The 18904-nt window shown below is 33.3% G+C and overlaps 1 protein-coding gene across 2 annotated transcripts in view; it reads left to right on the top strand.

Moving 5' to 3' along the window:
* Positions 1–18904, top strand: part of TECRL (trans-2,3-enoyl-CoA reductase like) — a 103633-nt gene that overhangs the window by 59247 nt on the left and 25482 nt on the right. For both annotated transcript variants that reach the window (XM_021101381.1, XM_021101380.1), the window contains 2 exons: positions 3686–3789; positions 15681–15796. In XM_021101381.1, the coding sequence (XP_020957040.1) occupies positions 3686–3789; positions 15681–15796 (220 nt within the window). The remainder of the gene's footprint in view (positions 1–3685; positions 3790–15680; positions 15797–18904) is intronic.

Below are 18904 nucleotides of genomic sequence, written 5' to 3'. Positions count from 1 at the left end.
AGAAGGTTGTAAGTATTAAGTGTGATTATGTTTATAAAGCACTACAATGATTTGTACATGGTGGATCCTTCATTAAACATAGATGTAACTATTAATATTAAGAAAAAGACTTGACACCCAAACAGCACAAGGCATGAATATGTACATATATTTGCTGCTAGGATATATCTGCCAGAATGACTGTGCTAGGAGTAGTGACACCATATAAATTTAGAGTCTTTTACAGTTTCCTCACACAAAAGACTGCTAAAACACAAATAAAAGAGCAAGCAATTGATTTTTATGGGGAAAAGAGCAAACATTTATTTAGCTTGGTGATTCTGCTTAGCTGAACTGAACCTGGCCTTACTTGGCTGATCTCACTTAAACAGTGGCAGTCAGCTAATAGATTGGAGAGGACTGACTGGTCTAGGGTGGCCATGACTACAGTCACCCCTCTATTGGTCTCATGCTTAATCAGAATATTCTGGGCTTGTTATCTGGTGGAATTAGTGGTACACATAAATGAGCACAAGCACTCAAGAATTCATGAGCTCCAGGCTTAGAACTGTCATATGATCCCTTGTCCCACATTCTATTGGTCAAAACAAGACACTAGGCTCAAGGAGTGAGGAAACAGACACCAACTCTTAATAGAACTCTTAAAAGTCATATTATAAATGGTGTTTATATAGTAACAGTGAAAAACTGCAGCAAATAACTGCAATAAATCTGGCATACAAACTGGTAACTAAAATGTCTTTATTTTACTATGATTAATATACTTCATAATGTCCTAGAAGTGCAGGGTCGAATTTCTAATTCTTAGAATCATTAAATTTGTATAAGAGAAAGTTGCAGCATGAGTAGAGTTGATCCTTTTCTTTCCATCCCTTACTCCAACCATCTATACCCTTTATAAACAGCTTTATCAAATCCCTAGGACTAGAATGTGTACTTTAGTGTCTGGTCCATTCTCGGGAGAAGATGCCTCCTGCCCCAAGATGTATTACTTGAATTAATTTAGGCAGAAAATTCAGGGGCCTTAAATGAAGTATAACATAGAAAGATGGCATGAGCTCCCATTAGGCATTCAATTCTTTGACCCCCACATATTTCACTCCCACTGGGAAAGGACATGAATATGGAATGCCAAAGAAAGAGGTCCCTGAGTACCGTATCTAAGAGTAGTGTGATTAACTATATGTCTACATTCTGTCAGGTTGTTTTTTCCAAATATTGTAATGATGGATCCACATTAAAAAAATATAATACTAATATCCTTTAAGTCAATAGGGGTGATAAAGCAGTGGAAACTATTCCCTCCCCAAAGATGTCAATATGTGCATTTTGGAAAGATGTTTTTGGTACATTTTTAAGTGGTACAAAGTCATCATAAATTTTTGTCCTTAACATTTCTTGTTATATGTGATTGCCACAATGACATTACTGACCATCTGGATGTCAAAGTCTTTACCTTGAACCATGTTGCATCAGCTTTCTAATGTTGTGTAATAAATTGCCACAAACTTAGCAATTTAAAACAACACTCATTTATTAACATGAAGATGTAGTATGGCTGAATTCTCTACTCAGAGTATCACAAATCCAGAATCAAGGCATCAGCTGAGTTGAATTCTCACTGAAAGACGTTTGAGAAAAATCCTACTTTCATCTTCAATCTTGTTAGCAGAAGCCATCTTTTTTTATTGTGGTACAAAGATCTTTATTTTCTTACTGGCTGTCAGTTCCTAGAGGCCACCTGAATTATTGGTCATGTGGTCTTCTCTATTTTTAAACCAGCAATGGTACCATGATTCTTCCTAGTATATCGAATCACAATGTTCCTCTTCCTAACTCCTTCATGCCAATTTAAAGAATTTGTTATTAGCAGGGCCATTTGAATAATTTCTTTTTATTTTCCTTTTTTTTTTAGGAACACACCTAGAGCATATGGAAGTTCCCAGGCTAGGGGTTGAATCAGAGCTGTAGCTGCTGGCCTACACCACAAACATAGCAATATGGGATCTGAACTGTGTCTGCAACCTACACCACAGCTCACAGCAACAACAGGTCTTTAACCCACCGAGTGGGATATCAGTTGGGTTTGTTACTGCTGAACCACAGTGGGAACTCCTGTATAATCACTTTTGGAGCCATATATCATAACCTAATCAAGGAAGTGATGGCTGTTGTATGCATGTTGGATTTATCATCATTAATATAAAAAATCATATATTTTCTCTTTTAAATATCTGTAACTATAACTGTAAATCTATGTCTTGGATTTTGAAAATCATCTAATTATCATCATTATTAACATTTTACTCTTTCAATAATAGAAAATGTAAGAACATCTGTTCATGATTGGAGATAATATAAATCAAAAATATATTAGCATAAAGTATTTTATAAATAACAACAAAAACAACAATGAAAACAACACTAATAGCATTATACTTGTGAGCTATATCCATGCTGGTACATAGACCTCTAAGCTACTCATTTTTCTATATGTGCAGTATAATTTTGTTTGAATAAAACTAAATATAGTTATTTGTGTCTCATTTATGAACACAAGATGTTACAGTGTTTTTGCTATCATGAATAATGCTAAAAAGAACATCTTTGTACATATCTTTTAGTACACACATTCCAGATGTACCTAACGTTTACTGTTAAGAATGCAACATTTCTTTTGCATCTCTTCTGATATAAGCTTTGTTTATTTTCATCTTATTTCATAAGAAACCCATTCTCCATAATCTTTGTTGTATGTTTTCTTACTTCGAATGCCTGGAGTGCTAGAAAGCTTAGTCTGTTTCCATTCCCTTATTTTCAAACTAAATGTACAAATATTCTTGTCCTGCCCAAGGTTTTAAATGTTAATGACTATCCAACTGCCAAATTGAGAGCTCCCACTTGAAATTCTAATAGATATCACACATCACCCACATCCTAGCTAAAAACCTTTATTTCTCCCCCAAATCCTGTATCTTCCTCAATCTTCTTCATGATTGTTAATGAGATTACAACATACTTAAGTACTCAGGTCAAAAATCTATAAGCACTGTCTATATCTCACTGAATCCTCTCAAGTTGAACTTGCTTGCTGTTCAAAGTATGTCTGGAACTGATGAATTTTTAACATTTCCAACAGTGCCATCTTAATCCAAACAAACTTTATCTGCTAGTTGATGAATTTTTACTTCCCCCTAAGGGATCTTGCTTCCTTCCTTCACAGTTACCACACAGCATCCATCATGATCCTTTAAAAAGTTGAATCATGCCCATCCCCAGTAGAGTGGCTTTTGACATCACTGTACTCCAAATGATGTATCCCATTGTAAAATAATTTATAGAACAGTTGATATGTATATCTACTGACATGCAAAATCATACTTTAAAATACCTTATATCATTTGATTATGATATCATTTTAGATTACATTTCTCAGAACACAGTACAATAATAGCTAATAGTAGTCCGTCCTGTGTTTAGATAGCAATGGGAAACCACTGTGTACTTGAAAATTTGCCAGATATACTTTATAAAATGGGTTTATTCACATTTTATTTTACTTTAAAGATTATGCATTGCAATTAATAAGTAAAACTCACCCTTAGTTCTTACCAGGTTAATATTAAAAATCATTTATAATTATGCCTTGAAATTGTATTAAAATGATATTTCCTTTTCGTTTAAGGTGGGCCCTTTTTGAAGGACTACAGAACCATTCAAAGTATTGCAGTTTCCTCCATTATCACACTCTATTTTACAGACCTAGGTCAACAAGTCAGTTGGACCACAGTAAGTATCAATTTGAAATGTAACATACATGCCCTACATTTTGATGTGATTTTTTTGTTGACAGAGAAGACATTCCCCATCAAATTAATTCATAGTGAAACAAAATACCTCACTAATAATATTTTAAATTTTCCATTCTTGCTATTATGATCAGGGGCCAAAATTCCACTCAAGTGTTGGAAAAATAGAAATACATGGTTGAAAGAAGGAAGGTAAATTCCTTTTTAAATGTCAATCTGTCTTATGACAGCTCATTTCTTCAACTTTTCCTTCTATGAGCCTCAGCATAATGGAACCCATTTGTCATTGGAAAGAGGGGAGATAGAATATTCAGTAAAAATGTTCCAAGGCAATGTGGAGGGCATTTTGAAAACTAAGAGTGAAGGCAGAAGACTTCTTTGTGTTGCAGGGAGTGGGGTATACTTTTGGCTCTCTTAAAGGAGGAATTTTAGAAGTGATGGCAACTGAATCCAATAACACTAGAAGAATGAACACTACATTGAAAAAAACAAGGGGGGGCTAAGAAACAGAAAATACTTGACACTACTCCACAAGTACTGAGCTATTCATGAGAAATGGAATAGATGTAATAGCTTCAGTAGCAAGAGGAAATATAGTGTGGTATTTTGTGACAGGCAGTGAAGGAGTTAATGTGATAAATAATTTTGACACTGATATACAAAAAATAGTGTAATCATTCTATTTTTCAATTAAATTAAGCCTATTTTCCTCATATTATTCAGACTATTAAAGTTGCTCCTGATTATATTCTATTTTGTATTGTGATGTGATTATACTTTTAATATTTTCTATTCAAATGGCTTTCTTTTTGCCAGCATATGCTTTAAATTTTCCTTTTATAAGTAATCAATTTTTAAAATTATTCCAGACACAGGATAATTTATAATATTCTCAAAAAGATAAATTCAAGTTCTCATTTACTAATCAAAATTGTTGTCATATGCTTTGCTTTCCTGGCAATCTTTCCTTTAACGTGCATTATTCCTATATTTAGATAATTACTTTTAGTATGTTTGGTTAAATGGTTGCTTTCATTTCCAAGATTTGTTGAGCTTTCGAGGACTAATTTTTGCACTAAAAACTAAGTTTGGAGTATTCTGAATCCTTGTGAAGTAATGTTATAATATTTACAAAACAACCTACTAATGCATATATCATGTAAGCAAAGGGTTTAATGTTTAAACGTGCTATCTACAGACCATTGCTTTTAGAGATTTTAGACTAGCAGATTTTGATCTTCAAAGGTTGAAAATATTCAGGGTCTTTGTTCACGTTTATGATTGAAAGGGAATTCTGTCTACCGAAGTTGTGTCAGAGTGAGAAGCAATAACTGTGAGTTCATTAGAAATTCCAGCTGCATCATTTGGATAAGCACTGAGCAGAAAAAGTGCTAAGGTGGAATTCTATGAGAATTGTACTAGAAAATTATAGCTTATTTGAGAGGAAAGTCATTTAGGTGACAAAGAGAACTCTGAAAATAGGCTGGATATTTTAAAATCAACCCTATGGTTCACACATTTTTCTTCAAATGAGTCAGTCCTATTAAATGCTAAAAATATACACATTATATTGCAATCATAGCACTTTATATCAACTAAATTATACAATAAAAGCAACATTTTACCTCACATACCATACTTGCACATTTATAAAACATTAAAGTGTCTTTAATAAAAGCATTATCATAAGTTTTCCCTTTTGTAAGAAATAGTCTCTTTTAATTTAACAAGGTCAAAATTAAGACTTTAATAATATTTTTCATGAAGTAAGAGTGTATTGTTACAGAGTACTGAGAAAATTCTTGCCTCGTGGAACTTACTGGAAGATTAAGGAGAAAGGCTTAATATATAATAGTGTAATCCCTATCATAAAAATCCTATTAAAAAAAGATCTAATTCTATTTTCACCATTTACATTCATTCATGTGTGTATAGTCCTAAGCAACTTATCTCTTGTATAGATTCATGTATCTATCACCAAAATAGATACAGAACTGCTCATTCCCAGAAAAGAATTCCCCATGTTTTTCCTCTATTCATTATTATTCACATGCATTTTCCTATCCTGGGGTAACTACCAATCTTCTTTTCATCTCTTTATTTTTGTCATGTGTGCTATGTAAACAGAATCAAATTTTTTTGTGAGATCGATATTTCTTTTTTTCTAAGCATAGTGCCTTGGTATTTATCCTAATCGTTGCATCAATATCAATATTCAGCTTCTTTTTATTGGTGAATGATACTCCGCTGTATGTATGTACCTGAGAGTTTGTTTAATTATTCACCTACTGACAGACATTTGAGTGGTTTTCAGTATTTCGTTGTTACAAATAAAGCTACCTCCTGTATCTGTAAAGGTATTTGTGTGAATAGGTTTTTATTTTTCTGGTAACACTGTTGAGTTTTACATACGAGTTCTTTGTCTGATATGTGGTTTGCAAACATTTTCTCTCAGTTTTAACTTGTCTTTTAATCCTCTTAACAGGATTTTTATGCAAAAAGTTTTCAATTTTAATGCAGCCTAATTCATTAATACCTTCTTTTAAAGATCTCGCCCTTACTATCAAATGTAAGAATCCTTTGCCTAGCCCTAGCCTGGGAGATTTTCTTCTATGATTCTTCTAACAGTTTAATAGTTCTATATTTTACACTTTTTAGATTTTTTTTTAATCATTCAAGCTTAATACTTTCTTTTCGTTTGCCTCATGCATCCTATAATCCATTTTCTGCTTTTTGTTGTTGTTTTTTTCTTATCCCATTTGGACTGTCATGTTTTCTTTTCTCTTAGCCTCTCTTATTTTGGTAGTTATATCTTCCTTTTCACTAACTCTAGAGATTACCTAAGAGATTACAATATGCATTTTTAAAATATTAAACACTAATAAAAATGTTTAAGTTTATGAATGTGAAGATACTGAAAGGACAGCTGAATACTTTTAAGATATTTGGACTCCTCCTAACTTTCTATTGTTGTGGTATATTTTAATTTTCTATAGATTTTAAAGCCAAAATCCACTACTATAAATTCATATGGTCAATATTTATTTAGATTTAACTTTTTTACTGGAATTTAATTTTTCCCTTTAAAACTGAACTGACATTTGATATTATGATCTTTCTTCCTGAAAATACCTTTAGCACTTTACTCTGATTCTAACTCAATGAGTTTTCATTCTTGTTCATTGTAAATGTATCTTACTTAACTTTTCATTTTTTTAAAAAAATTAATTATACTTGAATTACATTGTTCTGTTAATTCCTACTGTACAGCAAAGTGACCCTGTCATACATACATCTATACACACTTTCTCATATTATCTTTCATCATGTCCCATCACAAGTGATTGGACATATTTCCCTGTGCTATACAGCAGGACCTCACTGTCCATCCATTCTAAATTTAACTGTTTGCATCTATTAACCCCAAACTCCCAGTCCATCCCACCCCCTCCCCCTCCCTCTTGGCAAACACAAGTCTGCTGTCCATGTCCATGAGTTTGTTTCTGTTGTGTAGATATGTTCATCTTCACCATATCTTAGATTCCGCATTTAAGTGATATCATATAGTATTTGTCTTTCTCTTTCTGGCTTACTTCGCTTAACATGAGAGTCTCTACTTGCATCCATGTTGCTGCAAATGGCATTATTTTGTTCTTTTTTTATGGCTGGGTAGTATTCCATTGTGTATATATACCACATCTTCTTAATCCGTTCATCTGTCGATGGGCATTTAGGTTGTTTCCATGTCTTGGCTGTTGTGAACAGTGCTGCAATGAACATAGGGGTGCATTTATCTTTTACAATGAGAGTTTTATCTGGATATACACCAGGAGTGGGATTGCTGGATCGTATGGTAGTTTTATATTTAGTTTTCTGAGGAACCTCCACACTGCTTTCCATGGTGGTTGTTCCAATTTACATTCCCACCAACAGTGCAGGAGGGTTCCCTTTTCTCCAAGCCCTCTCCGGCACTTGTTATTGATAGTCTTATTAATGATAGCCATTTGGACAGGTGTGAGGTAATACCTCATTAGAGTTTTGATTTGCATTTCTCTAATAATTAGTGATGCTGAGCATTTTTCATGTGCTTGTTAGCCATGTGTCTATCTTCTTTGGAGAAGTGTCTATTCAGGGCTTTTGCCCAATTTTTAATTTTTTTTTTTTTTTTTTTTTTGCTGTTGAGTTGTATGAGTTGGTTGTATATTTTGAAGATTAAGCCCTTGTTGGTTGCATCCTTTGCAACTATTTTCTCCCATTCCACAGGTTGTCTTTTCATATTTTTCTGTTTTTTTGTTTCCTTTGCTTTGCAGAATCTTCTAAGTTTGATTAGGCTCCACTGGTTTATTTTTGTTTTTATTTCTATTGCCTTGGGAGAATGGCCTAAGAAAAACTGGTATGGTTGATGTCAGAGAATGTTTTGCTTTTATTCTCTTCTAGGAGTTTTATGCTGTCTTGTCTTATGTTTAAGTCTTGAAGCCATTTTGAGCTTATTTTTGTGCATGGTGTGAGAATGTGTTCTAGTGTCATTGATTTATATGCAGCCATCCAGTTTTCCCAGCACCAATTGCTGAAGAGACTGTCTTTTTCCCATTTTATATTCTTGGTTCCTTTGTCAAAGATTAATTGACCGTTAAGTGTCTGGGTTGATTTCTGGGCTTTGTATTCTGTTCCATTGATCTGTATGTCTGTTTTTGCACCAGTATCACACTCTCTTGATTACTGTAGCTTTGAAGTATTGTATGAAGTGTGGGAGAATTATGCCTTCTGTTTTTTTTGTTGTTGTTGTTGTTTTTCCCCTCAGGATTGCTTTGGAAATTCTGGTTCTTCTTGGTTCCATATAAATTTTTGGATTGTTTTTTCTAGTTCTGTGAAAAAATGCCATGGGTAATTTGATGGATATCACATTAAATATGTAGTTGCTTTGTGTTATATTCCCATTTTAATGATATTAATCCTTCCAATCCAGAACCATGGGATATCTTCCATTTCTTTGAATCATTTTAAATTTCCTTAATTAATGTTTTATAGTTCTCAGTATATAAGACTTTCACTTCCTTGGTCTGGTTTATTCCTAGTATTTAATTTTGGGGGGGTATGATTTTAAAAGACATTGCTTTTTGTATCAATTTTCTAATATTTCATTGTTAGTATACAGAAAGGCAACCAATCTATGAACATTAATCTTGTATCCTGCTACTTGGCTGAATTCATTGATTAGTTTGAGGTTTGAGTAGTTTCTGTGTGGAGTCCTTAGGGTTTTCTATTTATACTGTCATGTCATGTACGTAGAATGGCAATTTTACCGCTTTTCCAACTTAGATATCTTTTATTCTTTTGTTTGTCTGATTGCTGTGGTTAGGATTTCCAATATTATGTTGAATAAAGGTGGTGAGAGTGGAAATCCTTGTCTTTTTCCAGATTTTAGTGGGAAGGCTTTTAGCTTTTCTCCATTGAGTATAACATTGGTTGTGGTTTTGTCATAAATGGATTTCATTATGGTATGATATGTTCCCTCTGTATCCACTTTGGTAAGAGATTTTATCATAAATTGATGTTCAATTTTGTCAAATGTCTTTTCTGCATCTATTGAAATGATCATGTTGTTTTTGACTATTCTTTTGCTGATGTGGTGGATGACATTGATTTGTGCATGCTGAACTATTCTTGGGAACTTTGGATGAAACCCATTTGGTCATGATGTATGGTCTTCTTTATGTGTTGGATTCAGTTGGCTAAATTTTTGTTGAGAATATTTGTCTATATTCATCAAAGATATCAGCCTATAATTTTCTTTTTTGGTAGCATCTTTTTCTGGTTTTGGTATTAGGATAGTGATAGCTTCATAGAAAGTCTTTCAGAGTATTCCTTCTTCTTCAATCTTTTGGAAAAGTTTAAGGAGGATGAGTATAAGTCCTTTGTATTTTGGTAGAATTCACCTGAAAAGCCATTTGGTCCTGGACTTTTGTTTGTAGGGAGTGTTTTTATTAGAAAAAAACTAGCTATGTTTTTTCATATCTCGTGAGGCATCTGTTTAAAAGATCTTTTTCTTCTTGATTCAGTTTTGGTGGGATGTATGTCTATAGGAAATTGTTCATTTCTTCTGGGTTGTCAAATTTGTTGGCATATAATTGTTCATAGTATTCTTTTATGATTTTTGTATCTCTGCAGTATCCTTTGAGGATTCTCCTTTTTCTTTTTTTCTTTTTTTTTTTTTTTTTTTTTTTTTTGGTCTTTTTGCCTTTTCTTAAGCTGCTCCCATGGCATATGGAGGTTACAAGGCTAGGGGTCAAATTGGAGCTGGAGCTGCCAGACTACGCCAGAGCCACAGCAATGCAGGATCCGAGCCACGTCTGTGACCCACACCACAGCTCAGGGCAACGCCAGATCCTTAACCCACTGAGCAAGGCCGGGGATTGGACCCACAACCTCACGGTTCCTAGTTGGATTCATTAACCACTGTGCCACAACAGGAACTCTGGATTCTCCTTTTTCATTTCTTATTTTATTTTGATTCTCTCTCTCTTCTTGGTGAGTATGACCAGAGGTTTGTCAATTTCGTTTATCCTTTCAAAGAACCAGCTCTTGGTTTTATTGATTTTTTTCTATTGTTTTTTAAATCTCTATTTTCTTGATTTCTTCTCTGATCTTTATGATTTCCTTCCTTCTACTGAATTTAGGTTTTATTTTTCTTTTTTCCATTCCTTTAGATGGTAGGTTAAGTTTTTGATTCAAGATTTTTCACCTTTTTTGAAGAAGGCCTGTATCACTATGAACTTCCCTCTAAAAACTACATTTGCAGACTCCCATAGATTTTGAATGATTGCAATTTCATTGTCCTTTGTCTCAAGGTATTTTTTTTTAATTTCACTTTTGATTTCATCATTGAGCCATTGGTTTTTTAGTTGCATGCTTTTTAGTTTCCATGCAATTAGTTTTTTTCTCATTTCTTTTCCTGTGGTTGAGTTATAGTTTCATGCCATTGTGGTCAGAGAAGATGCTTGAAATAATTCCCATACTCTTAAACTTGTTGAAGTTAGTTCTGTGACCTAGTATGTGGTCAATCTTTGAGTTATTCCATATGGACTTGAAAAGAATGCATATTCTGATTTTTTTTGTAAAGTAATGTCCTGAATATATCAACTAAGTCTAACTGTTCTATTGTGTCATTTAGGATTTCTGTTGCCTTATTGATTTTCTGTTTAGAGGATCTGTCCATTGATGTATGGTGTTAAAATCTCCTACTATTATTGTAGTCCCATCAATTTCTCCTTTTATGAATGTTAGTATTTGTTGTACTTATTTGGGTGCTCCTGTATTAGGGGCATATATAGTGAAAAGTGTAATATCCTCTTCTTGAATGGATCATTTTATCATTAAATAGTGTCTTTCTTTGTGGCCTTTGTTTTAAGGTCTATTTTGTCTGATATAAGTATTGCAACTCCTACTTTCCTGTCATTTCCATTCACATGAAATATCTTTTTCCATTCCTTCACTTTCAAGGTATATGTGTTCTTTGCCCTAAGGTGAGTCTCTTGTAGGCAGCATATTGTAGGCTCTTATTTTTTTTTTTTATCCAGTTTGCTGCTCTATGTCTTTTAATTGGAGAAATCAGACCATTTACATTTAAGGAAATTGTTGATAAATATGTGTTTATTGCCATTTTAAACTTTGTTTTCCAGTTGATTCTATGTTTCTCCTTTGTTCCTTTAATTCTTTTGTTGGATGATTTCCTTTTACTTTATGCTTGTGTCCTCTTCTTTTTAGTTCTTGTGAATTTATTTTTTGGCTTTGATTTATGGTTGCCTTGTTTTTCAAGTATGTTAACCCTTTCCTATATCTGCTTGTTTTAGCCTAATACTCATATAGGTTCATACACATTAAAAAAAAAAAAAGAATCTAGATTTTCTTATTTTCCATCCTCATATTTATGATTTTGATGTCCCTTTTTACATCTTCACATGTATACTTTTGCAGTTCCTTGTGTTTATTGTCACTTTTACAATAGCTGTGGTTTTTTTCTCCTTTTAGATCTGTATAATGGCTTATTTAAGTGACTACTTTCCAGTTGTGATTTCCTCTTTCCTATATCATCTTACTTCATTCTTAGAGGAGACCTTTCAGTATATCCTTTAGAATAGGTGTAGTATTTCCCTGAAAAAAAATGACATTATTTTGATTTTTGACTCCCATAGCCTTTGCTGAAAAGTCTGCTATACTCCTTAAACTAAATTTGCTTTTCTCTGGCTTATTTAAAATTTAATATTTGTTTGACTATAGCAGAGTGATTATAATATGCATAGTTACGAATGTAGTTTCATTTACCCTGCTTTGGGCTTTTAGTGTTATCTGAGTCTACAGTTTGATGATGTATTTAATTTGAAATATTAGTATAATATCTTCATCTTTTGAGTCTCCATTATTCTTTTGTATACTCCATCTGGATTCAAATTATGTTTTCATGTTTTATTTTTAGAGTTTCAAATATATGCTTAATTTTTAGTATTTTCTTTTCTTTGAACATTAAAAGATTGTTTTCTAAAAGTATATAGTTGATAATTCTGTATTTGAAACTTTAGTTCACTTGTTTTCAATGTTTGCTGTTGGTTTTATGTTTATGGTCACCATATCTTCCCTCCTTATATACCTTCATATTTCTTACTTAGTGCAGGAAAATTTACGTAAAAAATTTAAAGATAACTTGAGGCCTATGATGATGTCATCATCTTTCAAAAAAGAAAAGATAGTTTATCATTCTACAGATGGATTAATGATACTATTGAGTATAGGTCATTTAATCCAATCCACGGCTGAAATGATTTCAGGCTGAATTCAATACTTATGAAGACAGATTATTTCTGCCTCATCTTCACTTCTAATATATAGCTCTGCTAGGTCCTAACCCAAATCCTAGAGGTTTTATAAAGTGACCTCTTTGTATCTATTTTATAAGGTGACCTTTGTATCTATCATTGAAAGATACAAAGCAATAATTTTTTTTACTTCACTTCTCAGACATTCTTAAGAGATTTCATCTTTTAAGCAGACTCCTACAAGGCTCCATATCCCAGAATAATCACTACTTTGGAGCCCAATTTAAAACACCCTGACCTACAGTGACTCAGTAGCCTTTTGGAACCTGAAAAACATTTCAATTGATTTTTCTTCCTTATCTCATTAGGATGGTTTGTTTGAATTACATGGGGATAGAATTCTCCATTATATGTTATTCATATAACAGTTGATTTTTTAAAACCTCTCTAGTATTATATTAGCTTCAGGAGTACTCACTGAGTACACAGTGATATTACTATTAGGAAATGTTCCCATAATTTTTCTTAGTAGCTCTCCTATCTTTAGAAAGTTAAGTTTGGCACTACTTAATTTTCGTCAGTAAAATTTTCAACAGCTATGAAATGTGCGATTCATTTTTTTAACTGCTAGTTGCAATTTTAGAAGACAAGTAAAGCCAACACCACCCTAATAATTATAGGACTAAAAAAAAAAAAATTAAGGAAGGATGAAATGCATTAAGTGCAGTTTAAGCATAAGGTCCTAATCACTTAACAACTATTTGCAGCTGCACATTTGAATTTCTGTTTTCTAAAAGAGCCTATTGCCTTATTCCTTTTCTTATAGACATACAGCAAGTTGAAGATGCTACAGAAGTTTCAAAAAATCCTAATTACAGAGCTTCCCCAGTAAAAACTGACTTTTACATTTAAAGCAACTCATTAGTTTAAAACTGAGAATTTCCACAAAAGGGGAAGCATGGAAATAATTTGATGTTAGAAATTGACTGGAATTTAAATGTAGTATATATCATCAAAGTGAAAATAAAGTATATATGCTGGTTTTGAATTTAGACTATCCACTAAACTTTAGGATTATAATGGAGCTCCTAGTCTTCGTAAATACATCTGCTTTGTTTAGGCTGTGTACCTGTAAGTATATGTTTATATGTTTATTTTGGCTTTAGTTTTGTTTTCACTCTCTTTTTTAGTAGAAGAAGAGCAATTCCTCTTTCAGAAGTCTATTTTATTAATATTTGTCTACCTGGCCCTTGTTTCTAAAACTATTTTCTGATTACTTTCTAAGTTTAATCAAACATCTCTGTTCCTTCTATTTGCACCCAAATAGACATTTTGCCTGAAAGATGCATTGTCCAAAAGTTATTCCTTATTATTCTCCAGTGCTTTCATGTCAGGATATGTCCTTCATACTTTGACACTCTTTTAACCCCCATGTTTCAGCATGAACAATACCTGTGATAAAGTATTGGGTCTCCAAGAAGATATTACTATAAGGTAGCAGGCTATCCTGATTTTTTTAGGCAATGATGGAGATAAGATTGCAGTTTAATTTCCTCTGATCCAAAAAAGCTTCATATTTCTGATAGAATTTTTATTAACTTAATAAAGAGTGATCTTGGCCCAGGTTAACTATTATTTACAGCATTTTTCATTTCTGACATATTACTAAAGAATTTGCTCAAAACTGACTTGACTAAGATCAGAGGCATTGAAATAGATTTTAAACTTTTTGTTGTAATAAAACCATCATTTTTAAAAATTATTCTAGAGTACTAGCTAGATTCTATTATCAGACATTCAAAAGTAGTAAAATCTTTTTTATATACCTGAATAATCAGGCATGTTGTATGCCATAAATTAATATTAACTCTTCTCAGTGAAAAGGTTGCTTTAATACTGAATTCATCAGATGTTGCATGGTTTTTACCTTCACATAAAAGACTTTCTTGGCTCATAATGAATATTGTTAAAAAATGTATAACTGAAGAAACAAGTATATATAAATAGCTATTTATATATGTGTGTATATATACATATATATGTAATTATATATGTATGTGCATATGTATCATATATTTTAACCATGTAGCTACATAAAATTCTCACCAGAGGTAAGAGCATAATGATCAAGGTGCACACATGCATTTTTGAGTAAAACATGTAAGCTTCAAGTTATCTTCTTTTGGAAATGATGAAAATTGGCAAAGGCAAAGCCAAGTAGTAATGGCAGTGGAATTTATCATTGCCATGTTTGTATTCTTTCTCTTCTAACACCTGTAAGGAAATTATTTTCCCTTCTCTGTCTGAAAATTTCAGAGTATGACTTTAATATGGTTTTAGCATCAAAACAAAACCAAATAATGGATATTCAGCAGATTCAGAAGACTATCAGAAAACTAATCAGTCAATTAATTTTTCTGCAATCACACAATCTCATTTCCAATTATCTTTCCACATCTTAGGGTTGTCTCTCTATAGATTGTATATCTCTCTCCACATACATTATTGCCCCTCAGTTCCAGAATTCAAAAAGCAACCCTTTAAACTACTCACTCAGAACTCATTATTCTAAAATTTCTAAATGACAGAAATAAATTATTCAATTTGAATAAGGGTCAAATTGATTGAGTTCAAGACGACATTGGCCATAAAAATATTTTTTTAAAAAAAGCCAGGAACTACAGCCCATTCCATTCAGTAGCAGGGACAGTCAACATAGAAAACGAAGTGTGTATGGGGCTGGAGAGATATGAGAAATGCATTTATAATAGTCTGGCTAAATAAATATTCTGTGTACTATTTATTAAGTAATCATTATATTATGATTAATGTTTATTTTTATTTTATAGTTATTATTTTTCTTAACTCTTGGCTAATTCTTCCAAGAAAGATCTCTCACTATTTACATTAGTACCTAGTCTAGTTCTTTTCAAAGACTAGATGCTCACCTGTCCATTTCAGCAGTTCATGTAGCAAGAGAAGCCTGTGCACATGCTTATTATGGTTCTAAGTAAAACATGTAAAATGCATTGTTTAATCTAAATCACCTTCTTATTTTCAGGTATTTTTGGCTGAATACACAGGACCTCTGCTAATATATCTCCTCTTTTATTTGAGGATCCCATACATATACGACATCAAAGAGAGCTCTAGAAGATTACGCCACCCAGTGGTGCAGTAAGTAATACATACACAAGGTACATAGAAATTAAGGAATAGACAAACTAGTACACAGATATTATGTCAATAAAGATTGCTTTTAAAACCAACTAAAGTGGATTTAACATTGGGAAATTTATTTCTCCAGAAATAATATATACACACCAACCTGTACATTTATAAACAAGGAGCTATTACTTAATATGTTTAATACTTCAAGTATTTTACTTCAAGTATACCTTAAAGTAGGGATAATTTCAGTTAATTAGGATCACAATCAGCAAAAGAAAAATAAGCTTAAAATTAGAAAGTTGAGAGGCCATACATAGAGCTCAAACTATAAATACTTCTCTAAGGACATGGGCAACATTCATATGAAAAATATAATGACTGAACTAATAAACTGGAGGAAAACAGTTCTTTTTTAAACTTACTGTTAGTAAATCAAAAGACAAAAAAATTACTTTGCATTAAAAAAGGAGGGGGTTGTTATCAAAGCAGAATATATAACTACACTTCTTAGCATACTGTGGAAATAATCTCTATGTCTTTCTCCCCCCACCCTCATATCAAATATAGAGAAAGGAAAATCATTCAGGAAGCATGCAGGGTTAGAAATTTGTTTAAGAACAATGAACCTGAGCAAATGATTAAACCTCAAGTGAATTAAGAAGCAAAACTTAGGTCATGGGACACTAGGAGATAGAGAATAATTTGACTCCTGGATTGCTCATCTCAAATTGATCTTTTCTTTATTCTCAATTCCGTTCCGAAGCTACAATGACTACCCTTCTTGTCCTGAACCTACCTTTCACACAGGGCATTTACACCTGCCATCCCTCCTCCATCCTCCCTCCATTGTCTCCCTCTTATCTCTTATTCAGACTTCAAATACAGCTCAATATTTCTTATTAGCCATTCCTTTTCCTTCCATGAGGAATATACTACTAAAATGTTTTCCTTTATACAAATTATTACTTTAAAATTATATATGTAGCCATTTCTGTCTTTCCCTCTATAGAGTTTAAGTTCCTTAATGAATGTATTTTGATGTTCACTCAATCTTTGCTCCTTTACACATTACCTGATTTACAAAAAAAAAAAAAAAAAATGCTTAATAAAAACATTGTTTTTGAAGGTATGTGTCAGATTTTAAATAGTAATTTTCAGGAATCTCCGAATGAAGATTATTTGTGGTACAAAGCAATTTGGTGCTTGATAGGAGCAGAGAGAAAGCTAGTGTTGCAGGGGCACAGAGAGGCAAGAGATGAATGATCTCAGGGATGATGGTCAGGTTAGTAGTGGGCAAGTTGTTTAGAACCTTTTGGGACATTGAAGTGTAGCTTTCTTTTTCTTTCTTTTTTACGCAGCTGCACCTGCAGCATTTAGAAGTTCCCAGGCTAGTGGTTGAGTTGGAGCTGTAGCTGCCGGCCACAGACACATCTCTGACCTCGGTAGTAGCTTGTGGCAACACTGGGTCCTTAACCCACAGAGCGAGGCCAGGGATTGAACTCAGATCCTCATAGAGAAAACATGGGGTCCTTAACCCACAACAGAACTCTTATTTTTCTTTTTCTTAAGTGAACAAAAGAGGCAATTCATTTTGAAAGAGTCTGGTGCAGAGAGTTCATAGGAGAATGTAATTGCCCTTATTTTTTAGACCAAACATATAATGTATAACAGATACATACCACAGCATGAAGAAAAGAACAAATTTATCAGAGTGGCATTCTTAAAGGAATTGACTAATGGTTGGTTACTAATCGTAAACAGAAATACATGTTTTATAACATCTCAGGAATAAATGTATCTGTGCCACATTGTTACAAAAGAGCAAATATGTTAAGTTTACATGAAGTCCTTCCCAGCAGATACACATAAACAACTTTTTTTTTTTTTTTTTTTTTTTTTTTTTTTTTAATGGCTGCACCTGTGGCATATGTAAGTTCCCAGGTTAGGGGTCTTATCAGAGGTGTGATTCCTAACCACAGCCTAAAGCACAGCCACAGCAACCAGCCATATCAGAGCTGTGTCAGAGACCTACCCCACAGCTCACGGCAATGCTGGATCCTTAACCCACTGAGCAAGGCCAGGGATTGAACCCACGTCCTCATGGATACTAGTTGGATTCATTACTGCTGAGGCATGACTAGAACTTCCCACAAACTACTTTTGAAATTTAAGTGTCTAGTAGAAGTCTATAAAATAATTACAAGATTCCTAAGGAAATTTCAGGATAGATGATTTATCAAGGTTAAAAAGATAAATTTCAAATATTATGTCCATTTGCCACACAGTCCATCATTGTTAATCTTCCCAAGTTGTTTGGAATCACATCATAGAGTCAAAGGCATTTTTCTGCTAGTTCAGATCTATATGTGACTCAACTGCCCCAAAATTCTTTGGATCTCTTAGAAACCTCTGTACACTAGGACTAAGGCCAAATCTCCTGCAGGATTTCTATCCCCATCAAGTAATGCAACGGTGGTCCAGAGCTTGATGTAAGGTAGATGTATTCAATAAATGGTATTTGATCTAGGGAGTACATACTCAAAAGTGTCATAGTCCCTCCCACTTGAGAGATCTAATGAATTAGATGAACTGTGGCAAAGGCCATACCTCCCTAAGACCTCTAACTCCATCATCGTGAATGGAAGAGTACCCAGAGTAAACTTTCCTGTGTTCAGCATTTAGTTTGACTATCTCCCTTAAATGTAAAACAAACAAACAAAAACTTTAGGTATTTGGATACTTGATCCCTGTTTAGGTCACTGACCTCATTACTTCATACTTTTTGTGTCATCCCTCATATCTCACACTCCATCTAAATAAACTCTACAATCTTCTGTTGGTTGCCTTTCCTGAGCCCTCCTCAATTCCTAAAATCCTTCCACTGTGCCCCTGCAATCCAAAGTCCACTATTAGCAAAATCTCTTGCATCTTCAACCTTCTATCTGAACATGACCTTCATATTCTTCCTCAATAGAAACCTGACACTCTGCCTCCCTTGCAGCGCTATAAAGTATCTCCTTTCACAGTCCTCATTACTTGAAACTTAATGAAACATATTTTCAAATATTACAATTGGAAAAAAAGAAACAGATGCAAACCTATTTGTGAATGCCC

This window comes from Sus scrofa, chromosome 8 (genome assembly GCF_000003025.6).
Source record: "Sus scrofa isolate TJ Tabasco breed Duroc chromosome 8, Sscrofa11.1, whole genome shotgun sequence".
NCBI lineage: Eukaryota > Metazoa > Chordata > Mammalia > Artiodactyla > Suidae > Sus > Sus scrofa.
This window is presented reverse-complemented; position numbering and strand designations above follow the sequence as displayed.